This window comes from Typopeltis vanoorti, chromosome 10, assembly GCF_054136105.1.
Source record: "Typopeltis vanoorti isolate ZY-2024b chromosome 10, IOZ_Tvanoo_1.0, whole genome shotgun sequence".
Classification (NCBI taxonomy): Eukaryota; Metazoa; Arthropoda; class Arachnida; order Uropygi; family Thelyphonidae; genus Typopeltis; species Typopeltis vanoorti.
Genome location: NC_143558.1, coordinates 104,325,749 through 104,344,264, shown reverse-complemented (window position 1 = coordinate 104,344,264; position 18,516 = coordinate 104,325,749). Strand labels below are relative to the sequence as shown.

The 18,516-nt window shown below is 36.2% G+C and overlaps 1 protein-coding gene across 4 annotated transcripts in view; it reads right to left on the bottom strand.

Moving 5' to 3' along the window:
• The window catches only part of mv (lysosomal-trafficking regulator mauve), a 1,073,830-nt gene that overhangs the window by 659,648 nt on the left and 395,666 nt on the right, over positions 1-18,516 (bottom strand). For all 4 annotated transcript variants that reach the window (XM_090399251.1, XM_090399254.1, XM_090399252.1 and 1 more), the window contains one exon: positions 3,571-3,656. In XM_090399251.1, coding sequence (XP_090255377.1) covers positions 3,571-3,656 — 86 coding nt within the window. The remainder of the gene's footprint in view (positions 1-3,570; positions 3,657-18,516) is intronic.

The following is an 18,516-nucleotide window of genomic DNA, read 5'->3' as shown; positions in this document are numbered from 1 at the left end:
GACCTAAGGGCTTCTTCTATACTGACTGAGCTACGGAGGTTCCTTCAAAATATTCTTGTAGAAGAAAGAAAACACAAAATACCTTTGTGAATTCTGTCAGGACAATATAAGCAGATGAAGTTACATCTGACAAAAGACTGACCAGCAGCAACCTTCCTGATGCTGCTCGGGTACTTTTAATAGAGCCCTTCGGAAAAGTGACAATCTTATTGCTTGAGATCATCCAATTCACTAATTTCTTAAATATAATGAAAGACTTTTTCATCTCAATATGGAATATTAAGAAAAAATCTTTCATTTTATTATTTATTTTGTTTTATTTTATTTTATTATTTTATTTTATTCATTATTAATAACTTTTCATTTTGATGTTGGAAGTTCATTTTGCACTTGGTTAGACAATAATAAATTTAGTTTAATCCCTTATCAAGTGTGAGCAAACAAAGTTTGCACCTGAAAATATCTTCAGGACTGAGGCAAGGTGGTGCATCTGTTGGCAACTCGTAGCAAAGGTGGACCAAGCTCTCATCACTCCTTGTCTCAGCATCTCCCACCATTCAAAGCACATCTCCTTGCAGACATGTATAATGTTATGCATTAAGGGAAGGGCCACTACCCAGACCGGTTTTGACCTTTGAGGTCTCATCAGTGGGAGGCAGACCCAGAAGTGGTGACACTAAGGCAGAAGCAATGGAGAGGTCATATTTACCTATACGAGTTGCCAACTGGTGTACCACCTATTGTTAAATTACTCTGGATTTAGAGAAAGATGTTGGAAGTTTATTTGGCACTTGGTTAGACTGTGCTTTGCATGGTGGGAGATGCTGAGACAAGGAGTGATGAGAGCTTGGTCCACCTTTGCTACGAGTTGCCAACAGATGCACCACCTTGCCTCAGTCCTGAAGATATTTTCAGGTGCAAACTTTGTTTGCTAACACTTGGATAAAGGATTAAACTAAATTTATTATTTTCATTTTGAATTACAAAGCTGTGCCTGGCATTGGTTCCATAAACTTGAATAGTGTTGTTGCAATTGAGATACATGAAAAATGACTCATTCTAATGTTAATAATTTGAATGTTGTAACTAATTCTTTTGCTTTCTCCCTAAATGAAGTTCATTGTGACATTATAATCATTCAGAGAGAGAGAGAGATGATAAAAAATAGGATAAATGCATCATGCTATTCTATCCTTCTCATCCGTCTAGGACTGGTTGAGTCCCCTTCTAATGAGGGGGTTACTGGCGTATTAATGCAGCCGGTTTGCCACTCCTCTGCTACATCCCCTAAGGACGATGTTCATGACTGTATCCGTGTGTGCTCACAGGGCCAGTTTGCCTGCTTGCAGGGGGGGAAACCCTGCTGTCCACGCCCAAGACAATCTAACTTGGCTGAGGAAGATCCCTAAGCTCCTCACGTCATCGACGGAAATCGAACCTAGGACACTCCTTCCCCAGGCATATGGGTGCGAAGCGCAAAGCCACTAGGCTACCCATGCGGACAAATAATATATAGGAGTTGTTAATAAATTCTAATTTCCCTTATATGTGTTGAACCATTTTTTAAAAGTATCATTAAAAAACAAATAATTGCCAACAACTAGCCAGAATCAACTTGAAAATTATGAAGAATTTTACACAAAAATCATGCTGGCCTGGTTGGCCAAGTGGTTAGCATATCCACTCTCTAATAGGCAGTGGGTTCAAATGCCACTATGGGCATGTGTGCTTATGACTGGCTTTAGGTGGGAGATGAATTTTATACTTAGTGTGAAATCACCACAATGCTTATTGGATGCATGAAGTACCTTGAACAAGTTTGATGTTTGGTCTCTACAGAAAGATTCCCAGATTATAAATAATAAATTACACAATAACCACAGTAATTAAATTTAATGAAATGAAAGTACAGATATTTTGTACTGAAAATAACAGTACATCATCAGTGTAGAAACAAGCAATCAAAGGAACTGGATTACAAAGTACATACAGCAGTCGGTGGTTTACCAATTATAAACTGTTGCCGAGTGCTAGAAATTAGTATTGATAAAAAATATTATTAAACAATATTTTTGATGGTTACATAAGATAAGAATCTCCCAAACTTTGAGAGAGAGACAATCGTTCCAATTCAGAGTTGGGCAATGTAAAAGAGCTTCGCGACTTTCTTTGAAAAGGCATTCATATTTAAACCTGCATCTATGGAGAAGACGAGCTTTATCCTGCTGGATATTGTGTTTAGTGTCAATACTATGTTGTGCCAGACCAGACTTTTAAGGTTTCATGTATTCGATATAATATTAATATTCATTAATTCCTTTTTCTCAGGATGGCCTGTTTGTCCAAAGTATGTTAGATTACGTTCACACTGTATCTGGTAAACACCAGCTAATAATAGATGTGCCAGTCTGTCTTTTGTAGATGGCAAAAGATGAGAAATTTTGTTGAATGGAAAATATGTGGGAATGAGAAGATACTTCTTCAAAATTCTATCAACTGGTTCCGAGATGCCGGAAATATAAGGGATTGGAACTCTGTGGTCTGTTGAAGAATTCTGGGGTGTTGAAACATAGGAGTCAATCATCTGCTGGATTTGATTAGGGTTGTAACCATTAAATTCCATTAACTTTTTGATAGTGAGAAGTTCTTGTTGTAAGCTTGAGGAAAAGAGCACACTTTATGTGCTCTATTAATTAAAGACTTAATAAAACCATTTTTTGAGAGGTGTGATGAGCAGATTTTTGATGGATGTATCTGCCAGTAAAAGTAGCTTTTTGATAAACACTGGTTGATAAATTACAGAAGGCTGTGCATGTAAGGCATGTCCAAGAATGGTAAATTACCAGCCTTTTTTTTTCCCATGGTGAATTGAATGCATGGATGAAGGCTGTTGATCTGTTGTAGAAAAATGGTAAGTTCATTTTCAGAATGAGGCCACCAAATAGCAAAGACACCAACATAATGAAACAAATGAGAGGGTTGGGGATGAATGGATGAGAACAAGGTATCTTCTAGATGATTCAAAAAATGCCTTTTCAAAGAAAGTTACTATGCACTTTTACATCAGCCAAATCTGAAATGGAACAATTGTCTCTCTCTCTTTCAAAAGTTTGGGAGATTCTTATCTTATGTAACCATCAAAAATAGTTGTTTAATAATATTTTTAATGATATTATTTATTAAGATTAGATTCCTAGATTACGTAAAAATAAAAACATTAGGCAGGAAATACATACAAAATTAATAAAAATAAAAATTAACAAAATCTTAGCCCCCCCCCCGCATGCATGCACAGTATTAATGTACTATATATTTCAATCTTCAGTAATGGGTGGGAAAAGCATAACAATTACACATATAAATACAAATATAATTACGTTTTATGTTAATACATATTTAACATTACTATTATATATATATATTTTTTTTTTACTGTTAACCATTTAGAAACAGAAACCATTCAGAACAGAAAACTTGTGGAGATTAGTGTAGTTGTATTGTATAGATCACATAAATTAATTTCAATTCCCATATCACATAAAACAATCTGTAATATCAATTCCTACTTACAGAAGCTGCTGTGTTTCCTTGGATTAATAGATGAAGGAGATTCTGCAAGAAAGTATTTTGCCTAGGTGACAAATGACATGCTGGATCTATGACAAAACAGTGGGTAAGATTGAATAATAATATGCTCCAAATAAAAAAAAAAATTAAAAAAAAAGTATAACGTATAACTAAAAAAACAACAAAAAATAGTAAGGCTTCATACAATTATAAATGATAATGAAAAACCAAGAGCAGTTCAATGATATTTCTGAGTGGTGCTATGAACACCAAGATTACAGTAGCAGTAAAACCCAAGCTGTGCGTGGGGGGGAGGCATGCATTTCCAAGCAATCTTCGTTGTCGGGTGTCATACACTGCATTGCACTTACATGGAATCAATGATAACAAAACATATATGAGGGTAATAAATGTTCTTTGTTTCCTCTAATGACATTGTTTCAGACGATTTCTTCCTAACTTCTTCATTAATACTCTTTAGGAAATACAGTATATAATTCTCTATAAATTCATGGTGTATACCGAGTTTAACACGCATAACTTTGAAGAATGTTGCAAGCTTGTACTGAAAGATGCAAAAATAGTTAAACGTGCTCCAAGTGTTCAAACATAGAGAGTTCAAATATCTAAATATGCTTAATGCAAGCAATAAGAGTGGACGTGCAAGGCAGTGAAAATGCAATTGGCACAAAGGGCAGTGATAAAATAATGGAAGAAATACTTCAAAGTGGAGTTGGTAAAGATGAGGCAAGAGATGGAATAGGTATGAAGAATGAACTGAAGAGAATTATGCATTTTCAAGGAAATGTAAAGAAGAATGGGATGAAAGAATTGAAAGAGATAACGAATTATTTGAGAGCAACTGTGTATGGGGGATTTAATGATTAGAAGTGTGGGAAGTGAAAAGGTGCACAAGGTTTGTTTACTGGTAGACAGAATGAGCATGGTAAGTGAAGCAGTGGAAAAGAAAGGTCAGAAAGCAAAGGAGTTGACAGTGGTAGTTGGCACAAATGATTTAACTGGTAACAAGGAGAATGTAAGGATTGATGTCAGGAGACCGTTAGGGAGAGTGAAAGATAATGGTGCGGTAAGGTAGTCAGCATGTTGCCCAGGTATCATAATGATGAGTTAAGAAGGCAAGCAAAGATTATGAACGGTATGCTAGCAGAGTTGTGTGAGGAGAAAGGAATTCATTCTGTGAACATGTGGGATGAATTTGAGAAGCAGATAGACTGTATAAAAGAGACAGGTTACGTTTAAATAGACTTGGTGTGAGTGAGATGGAGAACCTGTTGCTGCAAGGGAATGTAATGATTAAAGTGAATGGAAGACCTGAGGAAGCAGGACGTGTTGTGGAAGAGCAGGAGAGTTTGTGAATGAAGAGGCGAGTGACACACGTAAAAAGAATGAAAGAGAAGGAACTGAAGAAAAGGGTGATCATTATAGGAGATTTCAATTATGGTAATATACACTGGAATGAAAAGACAGGGCCTGGAATCAAAGAGAATGAATTTCTTGAGTTAATGAGGGAAAACGATCATAAGCAGTATGAAACAAAGGTTTGAAGGTCTTGGATTTTGTTATCTCATCAGAAATTATTATTGTAAATGAAATGTCACATTTTCTTCCAGAGATGGTAAAAGTGACCATGAAGTGATCACTTGGATAGTAGCAAGCTATATCAGAACTTTTGTGAGAAAGGTTATATGTGGAACTATACAGCAGGTGATTATGACAAATTCAGGAGTAGCTTGCAGTGAATATCATGCAATGAGGAATTGGATGGGAACAAAATCAGTGCTACTTTGATCCTATTTAGAAACTATCTGCAAAGGCCATGACAGAATGCATTCCAAAAGTCAAGAGATTAAATAAGGTGGGTGCAAAATGGATGACTGAAAAAAAAAAAGTGAAGTATACAGTCCGGAAGAAAAAGGCATTGTGGAGGCAGCACAGGATGATTGGTAATAATCAGTTATTGCCACTCATGCCACTTAATGAGAAGTACAAAGAGCAAGCAAGGAAGGTGACCGGATTGGTTAGGGTAACAAAAGTGCAGTATGAGCAGCAGTCAGCAAATAAGATTAAAGAAATCCTAGGGATTTTTTTCCATATGTGACCAATAAAAGGATGATTATAGGAAGATGATAAACACTGAGAAGGATAAATTAGACATGTTAAATGAGCAGTTCATTAAAATATTCCATCCTTGTAAATGTACTATAATGTAGAACATGAGCCATGAGAACCACTGATGGTGACTGAGCAGGAGATATGAGGAAATGAGTATACTTCATGCCAATAAAGCCATAGGACTTAATGGTATATCACTGTGTGTCTTGAGGGAATGTTCCAGGGAGTGAACAACAGCTTTAACTTTGTATGTGTCCAAGTTCCAAAGGAGTGAAAGAGGGCAAAACTGTATTGAATTAGTATTCAAATGACACTGGAAGGGGCTAAAATGGTAATATACAGTACAGTGTAGAAGTAAGCATGTTATGATTCCATTTCAGTTTCATAAAGACAGTAATACGACCAAGGCTTTGGACTACAGACCAATCTGCTTGTCTGGATTGTGGTCAATGTATTAGAGGCTAATGAAGACCTTGATTGATAACAACAGACTTCTCTTTGATGAACAGCATGGGTTTGCTAAAGGAAGATTGTGTTTTAGTATTCTGCTTACTTATTATAACAAGCTGATGAATACTTTGGATGGGGGATGCATATTCAGTAGTACAGTATATTTACATTTTGCAAAAACCTGTGATAGATTCCCATGTGACAAGCTGGTAATTAAAGTGGAACAGATGGGAGACTAATGTGCTGGATTGGAGATTGCCTGTCTGATATGTATTAGCAGGTTGTGTATGGGAGGAGTGATATGCTTGAATAGTTAACTCTCTAGTTTTGTGCCTCCCAGGTCTGATTTTAGGGTATAATTGTTTAATTTCTATTCAAGTGACACTGGAAGGGGCTGAAATTGTGATATACAGTATAGTGTAAAAGTAAGCATGTTATGATTTCATTGGACTTTGATCAGACCACATATAGATTACTGTGAACAGATTTGATTCCCTGGTTTTCAAAATGATGAGCTGTTGGAGAGAGCTCAGAGATGATTGACTAAGTTGGTTTCTGGTGTATAGACTATGAGAACAGCTTGAGAGAATGCAAAGTGCAGAGACCATCGGAAAGAATTAGGAAAGGGGACATGAATGAAACGTAAGTTGGTAATGGATAATTCATAGATTAATGTGGATGAGATTTTTCATAGAACTGGAGATTGGAGGAAGAACAAGATGACATCCCTGGAGATGTATATGGAAGGTGGTTGTGGTGGTGCTTTGAATGCATTGCCTGAAACTACAGTGAGTGCAGAGACAGCAAATGCATTTAAGTCAAGGTATGATGAACTGTGCATGTAAGAGTGGGACCTGCTGCAATGTGTCTCTTGACTACATGGAGATCTGATGATGATGATGATGATGGTAATAATAATAAAGTAAGCAATTTTCTCTGAAGAGGAATGAGCTTAGTGCGAATAAAGGCTGGAAGACAGTGTGATCAGGAATAAGTCAGGTTGGAATGAATGAATGAGTGTAGGTTTGGTTTGTCCTATTTGGTGATGTCCTATTTTTTAGTATTTAAAAAATAGGACATCATTGGCTAGTGAAAAAATTGGCATAGTGTATATATTGGCTAGTATGTTGTCGGTTTCTGGTAAACAGTGAAGGAAAGATTGCCCGAGGGGAGACGTGTCACAAGTGTATCTAGAAACAGCAGTGTGTTATGTTTTTCAATCTCAATTGCAAACTGTATACGTTTGTGTTGCTTGTTTAGGTGGCTAAGGAATGTGTCTAGTGTCTCGCGACCATGAGATCAGATTGCGAAAACTCATCAATGTTAAAGGGGAAGAACCTAAAGCAAGTTGTTCAAAATGTTCCATATAAAAGTTAGCAATGGGGGGGGGGGGGGATAATGGCAAGCCCATGGCTGTGCCTTCTTTTTGTAGGCAGAAGGCGTTTTGCCATACAAAATAACCAGAACGTAATACATGTGCAAAGAGCCATGTAATATCTGGAGGAAATTTATTCTATAAAAGAAAGATTGTGTCATTGATTGGGACATTCGTAAAGAGTGCAGAGACGTCAAAACTGACTAATAGATCATCTTTTTCTAAGGTAATGTCTTTGATGATATTTATGAAGTGTGTGTTTTTGATATAGGAGGGGGGATGACCTACCAACTCCTTGAGTGTTGCCGCAATTTTTTGGCTAAGTGATAAGTTGGGCTATCAATCCCTTCGACTATAGGCCTTAGCGGTGTGTTTTCTTTGTGAATTTTCGGTAGCCCATAAATTCTCGAGGGACGAGCGTAGTGTGGAAATAGTTTTTTGACCGTATCTTCAGGCCATGTGGTAATTGACTTAAGTAGATTCTCTGTTTTCTTTTTTATTCTATTTGTTGGGTTATAGTTAACTAATTGGTATGTGTTATTGTCCGAGACCAGCAGATTCATCTTTTCCATATAAGTGGTTTGGTTTAAGATAACGGTGGCACTTCCTTTATCTGCTATGGTTATTACGATGTTCGGATTTGACTTTAGTGATTTTATCGCTGTTAATTCGTGTTTAGTTAGGTTGCTTGTAATTGTTTTGTTATGATTTAAAATGTTGGCGGTTTCTAAACGTATTTTTTCTGCTATGCTATTTGGGATGAATCTTAGGCATCTTAATATTACAAATAAATTCAAGTTTGTTTATCGATTTGGGTGCTATGGCATAATTTAAACCTTTGTCAATTATCGAGATTTCGTCTTTGTTTAAAGCGTGGTTGGATAGGTTAACTATGTTACTGTTACCTGTAGGTGATTGGTGGCTCCTGTTGTTTCTTGCTTCTGGTTGGTTGTTATTGTTCACTGTGGAGAAATTTGAATATGTCGGCTGGTTCTTTCGATCTTTTAGTCTTTGGAATTTGGAAATTAGGTTTTCTTTCTTCATTTGGAGAATGTGGTTTGCCGTGTTGTCAGTAATCTTTTCCAGGATCATGAAGATATCTGCGTCTACATAGCTTGAAAGTTCCTTTTTTTTTCTTTTTGTAGCTGGTTTTGTGTAGCAGCTAAGTTCTTCCTGGAAACTTGGATTTGTTCTCTGAAAAGTGCTTTCTCCATGTGGAAGTATATTCATTACGCTTTTGCTGAGGTGAATTTTCTATTTAGCCTGATGCAATTCGGAATGATATTGCTGTCCCTACATCATTTTAAAAAAGCCAGTTAATTGATCAAATTAGAAACCTGATTCTTCAGCTTACCGTATTGATTGCATCGTTTGTGGGTTGAAACTCCATCAATTATCATAATCCTTTCTTTTAGTGTTACACAGTGGTCAGCATTCATTTTCAAAATTATGGATTCTACAACCGTGTTAGAATAACTCTTTTTATTATCCCGACGTTTCGATCTTCGTATTAAGAGTAGAATTAATAATTTCAAAAATGAATGCTGATCACCGTGTAACACTAAAAGAAAGGATTATGTGATAATTCATGGAGATTCAACCCACAAGCAATGCAATCAATACGGTAAGCTGAAGAATCAGGTTTTTAATTTGATCAATTGACTGGCTTTTTTAAAACAATGTAGGGACAACAATATCATTCCGAATTGCAACAGGCTAAAAAGAAAATTCACCTCAGCCAAAGCGCAATGAACATACTTCTGCATGGAGAAGTGCTTTCTCCATGCGGAAGTAATAACCAGAGCAGATAAAGGAAGTGCCACCATTATCGCAAACCGAACCACTAACGTGGAAAAAATGAATCTGCTGGTCTTGGACAATAACACATACCAATTAGTTAACTATAACCCAACTAATAGAATAAAAAAGAAAACAGGAATCTATTTAAGTCAATTACCACATGGCCTGAGGATACAGTCAAAAAACTATTTCCACACTACGCTCGTCCCTCGAGAATTTATGGGCTACCGAAAATTCACAAAGAAAACACACCGCTAAGGCCTATAGTTGAAAGGATAGCCCGACTTATCACTCAGCCAAAAAATTGCGGCAACACTCAAGGAGTTGGTAGGTCATCCCCCCTCATATATCAAAAACACACACTTCATAAATATCATCAAAGACATTACCTTAGAAAAAGATGATCTATTAGTCAGTTTTGATGTCTCTGCCCTCTTTACGAATGTCCCAATCAATGACACAATCTTTCCTTTACAGAATAAATTTCCTCCAGATATTACATGGCTCTTTGCACATGTATTATGTTCTGGTTATTTTGTATGGCAAAATGCTTTCAATCTACAAAAAGAAGGCACAGCCATGGGCTCGCCATTATCCCCACCCCCCCATTTCTAACTTTTATATGGAACATTTTGAACAACTTGCTTTAGGTTCTTCCCCTTTAAAACCCAAAGTCTGACTTAGATACGTTGCCGTGTTTTCGCAATCTGGTCTCATGGTCGCGAGACACTAGACACATTCCTTAGCCACCTAAACAAGCAACACAAACGTATACAGTTTGCAATTGAGATTGAAAAACATAACACACTGCCGTTTCTAGATACACTTGTGACACGTCTCTCCTCAGGCAATCTTTCTTTCACTGTTTACTGGAAACCAACACATACTGGCCAATATATACACAAACTCCTACCACCATCCAACACAAAAACTAGGTGTCATCAATACCTAAAAACCAGGGCTCTGGAGATCTGCTCCAGTGAACAGGCACTGAAAGATGAATTTAAAGTGATCAGCAATACTTTTCAAAAAAATGGATACAGCCAAAACAGTATTAATTAACAAAATTCTCTACAAGACCGCAATAAAAAAAACAAAGTCAAACCAGATTACAATAAAACTATAACCATTCCCTACATTAAAGGGACATCAGACAAAATAAACAGAGTACTACAAAAATACAATCTCAAAGCCACCTTTAAACCTCCTACAAAATTAAAAAGCTTATTCAACTCATCCAAAGACCCACTCCCTCTGCTGGCCCACCTTGGAGTATACTGTATTCATTGCACCTGTAACATATCATATATAGGAGAAACAGGATGCACAATTCCGATCAGACAAAAAGAACATAAACAACACATCAAATATAATGATTAGGGTGAAGCTGGCCTTTCTGATCATGCCCTGAACACCTTACACAGAATTGACTGGAAAAGCACTAGTTGTCTACATCACACCAAAACTTGGTATGAATGCAAATTTAAGGAAGCCTGTGAGATCATTATTAACCACCCCAACCTAAACAATAATTTTGGTCTAAAAATCCCATACATATGGAAGGCATATATTCATCCCACGAATCCTTCCTCTCTAAGAACAACTATATAATAGGACTGTAGAAAATCCAGGATCCTAAATCTAAAATAACAACGTTAATACTAAAAAATAGGATATCACTGTTAAAGAAAAAAAATCTGTAAGAAAGAATGTTTATTCATGTTGTAATTTATGAATAATTTTTTAAATCAAAAATAACAATTGTAATAATAGAAATAGGACATTACTGTTACTGGAAGGAAAACTATCTGTAAGCAAGAATGTTTATTCATTAATCATAAATTAAATCTAGTTTGATGTAATTTATTATTATTTAATTTTTTTTGGTCATGCCAGTGAGTAGCATGTGATCAAATCATTGTTTCTCTAGCTTTCAGTTTGAAGTGTAACGCAGCATGTCTTGTATATTTATGTGTGCTCCAGATGATGATCTTGATATGAAGATCGAAATGTCGGGATAATAAAAAGAGTTATTCTAAAAAGGTTATAGAATCCATAATTTCGAAAATGAACAGTGTTAAAAAACTAATGTAGAAGGTGTATAAAAATAAATGCAAAAAATTCAGAAGAACATATAGAAAAAGCTGATGAAAATAATATATTCAACACATGCATAACTTATACATAATGATAAAGATTAATAAATTAAAGATACCAAGAAATCATATACTTGGTTTAATCCATCATCCAAATGTAAGCAAACAGAGTTTGCACCTGAAGTATCTTTCAGGACTGGGGCAACTCGTGACAAAGGTGGTATAAGTTCTCATCACTTGCCTCAGTATCCCATAATGGATTAAACCAAGTAGATAATTTCTTGGTAACTTTAATTTATAATATAACCAAGTGAAAAACTTTCAACAACGATAAAGATTAATGTTCTGTAAAATTTTAAAAATGGAAATAACACTCAATGAATCTAATAAAATCTGCCTAAGTGTACAAGGACAGACAAGTTATGAATGTAGCTAAACTACTGATGACTGCACTAATTGAAAAAGTAAGGGTCAATTAACATATAATAAAATATAAATGAAAATATGATAGTTTGTTTGGTTTCACACAACACATATAGGGATGTGCAAAATGTGTGAACTCCTTCCTCAATAGGAGGCAATGTAAGCTAACTATGACCTATCAGGATCCGAGCTAGAACAACTTTTTCTTTATAATCCCATCTTAGAGACTGCCACCATTTAATTTTAGGCTTATTATTGAAGCCTGTAATTGGTCTCTATTCCATGATGACTGCCAGTGGAATAAAAGTTTACATCTGATAATCTACATGTAACTAGTGTATGAGACATGCAGATAGTGGAAGCTTATGAAACAAGCTAATCTAGCTGTAGTATCTGCAGCCTTGTTTCCCTTAATCCCAATGTGGCTTGGAATTCAAAATGTGTGTGTATCGAAGTGTCGCTTCTGTAACTGAAAACAGACATGTTGAATTTAAGAGAGCTACCCTGGGTGTTTCTGCAACTCCAGATTTTTTTTTTTTTTTGATTGTAGACAACTTGGTAAATATATTATGCACCTTTTATAGCAATGCATGCTCTATTTTGTACAGTTCAATAGTAAAATTCTTACATTCTAGTGGGATCTGAGGAGATATGCTATCTGAAAAGACAGCGGAAGATCCCACTACAATATCTGATTTACAGCCGCTGATGTAAACAGGAAGAAAATCAGAGTACTTGATTTTATGAGCTTTAAAGTGCTGCTGATAGACAACAGGAGATGGAAAATTTGGGTGTCGATAAATACACTTCCACCATGGTGGAAGTGTATTTATCGACACCTGTATGCTGTCTACTTAACAACTAAGAGCTTGTAGAAGAGTTTTTATTCAGAAACTGAAGGGCTGTATGACAGAGTGATGGCTGTTGTACAGCTTTTCCTACCATTGGCAAAAAATAGTTGGCTACATGAGATAAAATGCCAGGGATTTTATTTTTGTAGTATATAATAAACACAGCTGTTCATATCACACCAGCAAATCGAATCATCATTTGCCTCTGAATGCAGACTAGGAATTAGTGAATTTCACAATGCACTGGTTGTAATTTTTATGACTTGATGGATAAGAGTCTAGCTATCACAGTTCTGTAAAATTTTAAAAATGGACATAACACTCAATGAATCTAATAAAATCAGCCTAAGTGTACAAGGACAGACAAGTTATGAATGCAGCTAAACTACTGATGACTGCACTCATTGAAAAAATAAGGGAAGTCAATTAAAATATAATAAAATATAAATGAAAATATGATAGTTAGTCTGGTGTCACACAACTCACATATAGGGATATGCGAAATGTGTGAACTTACTCTCTCTACAGAAGCATAAATGTGGGACCCATAAACAAGTTTGATCTCATTAGTGTCCTGTACAGCAATGAAAGCAAAGAACATGTGTCTACATCCAAAGATGTGGAAAATAGATATATGAGGGATTAAAGTGAGTTTCTTATGAAATATGAACCTCAAGCTTCTGGTAGAATTGAGATTAAAGTTTGTCCCAGGCTGAGTTCTGGATCAGGATGAAGACCATGCAGGCTCTAAAAATCTGAACCCGTTTGCAAGAGCCCATCTTGAAAGATGTTCATTAGCATGCTGGAACTGTCTATCTATGACACTCATGTTACACAAATGATAGCAGTTGGTCATGTCACCTGCATAGGGGCATTAATTAGATTTGGAGGAAGTTGTATGGTTATAAACTTGTTAGTTAAAAAACATGACACTTAAAATAAAATCCCACTGGACTCTTTCGTATACTGTTGTGGAGAGAGCGCTTGCCGCTCAGAAGATACAGCTGAATTAAAAGTTCTTGATGAAAAGAGGGAGAATCCTGATGTGACCAAAACTATACAGGTCTTTCAATATTCCAAATCTCCAAGGATTGTTTTATGCTTTTTTCATGTTAAAGAAAACTGATACTAATTGCTTGAATTTTAGGACAGCATATCTAATGCATGCAGCTGGACTATATGTTCATTTGTAGAATGATATTTGCAGAAGACAGATTATGTTCTGGAAAAAGGATGTTTCTCTCCATAAAAGAAAAGAATTAATCTTTATTATTATTATTATTTTTACAGAATCCTGCACAGGCAACTGGTCAGAGAAATTGGTTAATAGTTTATTGATGATATGGACTCTAGCATGGCATAAGAAAGGGAATACTAATTGTGTTATTCCAGGTATCAAGAAAAACATTCTTACAGAAAATTCTGCTGAGTGTGGGTTATAGTCTTTGCAGCTACTGACAGATGTTTCATTATCTTATAATGAATGTTTGCATCTGCGTGGAATTTAAGCAAAGCAGCTTTCATTTCTTATTTTTTAAACAGCATGCTGTACTGTTTGAGGGAAACAAAATTCGATTTTCTGATATGCATTTTTAAGAAACAAATTTGGGAGTAGGGTGGATTAAAAGATACTACTGATGTTTTAACACAAATTTCCTTGAGAGTATCAACAACTAATGTTGTTTTGGCAGTCATGCATCAGGTATGTTTAAGGATGCAGAACTGGTGGGAGACATATTTGCCCTTCATTTTTATGAATGATGTGTATTAGATCCAGAATTCCTTCTGGTTTCATGTTTTCATCAGAGATTTCTGGACTGATGTGTGAACATTAGTACACCATGGCTTAGGGAAACACAGAAACCAATCAAATTCTGCTAAAATAGAGAAGATGAGCCAGTCAGCTTGCTCAATTTTCCAGCCTGATCATGGTTGCCCATATGAGAATATGGATATCGCGGAAAAGTGATCAAATAGGTCGTAATCAGTTCCACAATTAAAGGTTATTGTTGTTGAACATATGCTTCATCTTATGTCACTTTTGGGAGCATCCCATAAACTGTTATCTGTATAAATCAGAGCTTTTCAACCTGGGCAGTACTGCCCAATAGCAAGCAATTTAAGCTTTCAAGTGGGTGGCAGAATAATTACATGCTGTATTAAAAACATCCAAAATATACAAACTCAATGAGAGAATGTATGTGAAAAGAAAAAGTTACTACCATAAATAAAAAGTTTAAAAAATATTTGTGAGATGCAGCAAATAATATAGTACAAGACTGATCCAAAATGATTTTATTCATCATGCCATGCCTACTGGTCAAATGCTCGAAGTGAACATGTCTGTTTAGGTATTGAACATAGATGAAACAAGATTGTGCTAAAACGTGTTTACATTCAATGCACTAAGATATTGGTTCACTGGTGCACAAAGCCACTGTGACTCAGTCAAAACATATATTGCTAGTGGGTGGTATTGCCATTGATGAGATTTCTGATTTTTTCATATTATTATTATTGTGTTGTGATTTGAATAATTTGTGCAACAAACACTGAAACATGTTCGTGGCTATTTACCATAGTATATAACAAACAGCTTCCAATGTATTTACTGTGCCACAAGATGTTTTCTAATGAAACAATGAAACCAAGTCAATTGCGAGAACATCTTGCTACAAAGCATCCAAAAGATAAAGATAAGTCCATTGAATAATTTCAAGAATAGTATGAAAGATTTCAAAATTGTTCTACAATAACTGCATCATTCAAGAAACAAGATCCAAAGGACAAAGATGGATTAATTGCAGCTTATCTTATATCAAAATTAATTGCAAAAAGTGGTAAAAGCCATAACATTGAAGAAACTTTGATAATACCCTCTATTCTATCAAACAATTCATCTCAATATCAGGATGCAATACCACCTAAGTGACGCATTGAAGAAATGGCATCTAATATTGAAAATAAATGGAGTTATTCTCCAAAACTCATCATTTTCCATGCAGTTGGATGAATCTGCCATCAGATAATAATGCTTTATTGATGGCATATGTATGGTACCTTCATGAAAACAGTACATTGCAAGAAAAAATGTTTTTCACTTTAAACCTTATTACAGATACAAATTTCCTTTTTGGGAAAATTTGGAGAAAAGAGCAAAGCTAATAACAATTGGCAAATACTTGTTGGATTTCTGCTCAGGACATGGGCGGGTTATTCTAACACCATGATCCAACATAAAAACGTGCATAAATTCACATGGAGAGAAGATGCAAGGAATAAGAAAGGTCTCAGTGACTACGTTATTGTTGATAATGATGTTTTCTCTCTGGTGCACGACACTAGAGTGTAGAGAGGATTTAAAATTGGAAGTGATCACCATTTAATCTTGAGCAGGATAAAATTGAATGTCATATTGAAAAGAACACATAAGAAAGTTTTAAAGTGAATAAAAGTTGAGCAGCTCTCAAATGTGAACTGTAGACTGAAATATAAAAACATTATTCAAGAAAAAATGAAAGAGTTTGAGAACAGGAATCAAACCTTGGAGATTCATTGGCAAGCTCTGAAGAAAAACATTGTTTAATTCAGCCAGAGAAGCATGTGGTAAGGTTGTCTGCAAGGATAGAAAAATCAGAACTACATGGTGGACACAGGAAGTTAAACAGGCAGTGAAGGAAAAGAAGAAAGCAAATCAAAAGTTCCTGGCAAATAAGTCAGCTTGTGCTCTTAGAGAATACAGAGAAAAATGTAAGAAAAGTAAACACTGTGTAAAACTAACTAAACAAAAGTCATGGGAAGACTTTTGTAAGAACATATAAAATAAATATCAAGAAGGTGGCAAGAAATTCTGATTTGAATTTCTGAATTGAAGTATAGATTAATTACTTTGAAAAATTGCTAAATGAAACTAGCAGTAATAACAGCATAGTGATAAAAAAACACTGACCAGGCATGCAATCAGGAATATATACGTACTTGAAGTAGAAAACGCCATCAAAAGTCTGAAATGTGGAAAGGCAGCTGGAGTAGATGATATTCGACCAGAAATGCTCAAGTATGGAGGTATAGAAGTCTTACAGTGGCTGCACTGCATAGTACACAGGGCCTGGACAGATATCCAAAAATCGAACTAAGATATCCAACATTTGGTTTCTCAGCATCAGGTTCAAGGATCTCATTAAATTAAAGGTGATTTCAATTAATTTTGTTTTATGTAGGGTATTATTACTATTACTATTATTACGGGCAACTCCAGGGAGTCATTAGACTTATCGAGGGAGGCCCCAAATCATATTCAACACAACTATCTGACATTCATACAGTATCTATCATACCTCGCCTTAAACTCATTCACTGTCACAGCATCCACTACAGACTCAGGGAGTGCATTCCACTCATTCACTACTCTAAAAGAAAAGAACCCAGCTCTAACACCTTTATTAACCACACTTTTGCCAGTTTCCATGGATGTCCTCTAGTCCTCCCACAACCAGCCCTGTTCTCAAAAATATCTTCTGAATTAATTTTATAGAAACCCTTCAGTAATTTGAATGTCTCAATCATATCTCCCCTCCTCCGCCTATCAACCAATTTTTGCAACCCACAAATCCTCAACCTGTTCTCATATGGTTCATTCCACAGACCTGCTATCATCTTGGTCACTCGCCTCTCGATCCTCTCCACATCCTCCCCATCAAGAAGAAACCTAGGTGACCAAATCTGAGCACAGTAGTCTAGATGGGGTCTTATCAAGGCTTGATAGAGAGGAACAATAACCTGCTTGTCTCTGCTTGTCAACGTATTCTTCAGCAACCAAGTGATTTGATGAGCTGTTTTGGTCACTTTTGCAATGTGTCCCCTAAATTTCAATTCCCTATCCACCAACACTCCTAAATCTCGTGCCTCATCAATTTCCTGGAGCAGTGTTCCACCAATGCAGTAAACTGCCTCCAATCTTTTCACCCCAAAATGCTTAACCTTACATTTTGCCACATTAAACTGACATCCATTCTCCTTAGCCCAGACCTCCAATCTATCCAAATCATCCTGCAAAATTTTGACGTCATCTGCATTCACTATTGCCCTACCCAACTTCGCATCATCCGCAAACAAATGAACTGTTCCTCTTAGATCATTTCCTATATCATTTATGAACAAATTAAACAGCATTGGTCCAAGAACAGATCCTTGTGGCACACCACTAGTCACAGGCCGTCTTGTAGACTCTACTCCCGAGTAAACCACTCTCTGATATCTCTCCGTCAACCACCCTCCTATCCATCTCCCCAACCCTATGTCCATTCCCATATGCTGCAATTTACTGATTAGAATTCCATGTGGAATCCTGTCAAAGGCCTTGGCAAGGTCCAGTAGAATCACCGTAAACCCATTACCCTTATCCAGTTCAGCCGTCACTGTGTTATAATACGTGAGCAAGTTACTGAGGCATGACCTACCCTTCACAAAACCATGCTGTCCCCGATACAGTATCCCATTTTCTTCAATCCAATCTTGTATTTTACTTTTGACTATTTTCTCTAAGACCTTTACAATGATTCCTGATATGCTAATCGGTCGGTAATTTACAACAGCAGTCTTGGAACCACCTTTATGCAGTGGAATTATTTTCCCCTCTTTCCACCCGCTCGGGACTAACCCAGACCCGAGACTCAAATTAAACAAAATGGTCAAGGGTACTGACAATTCTTTAGCTGCTTCTCGTACAACACGAGCTGGTATACCATCCAATCCCACAGATGTATTGACATTGAGGTTATGCAATAGACTACTCACCTCCACTTCATTAACCACAATTCCC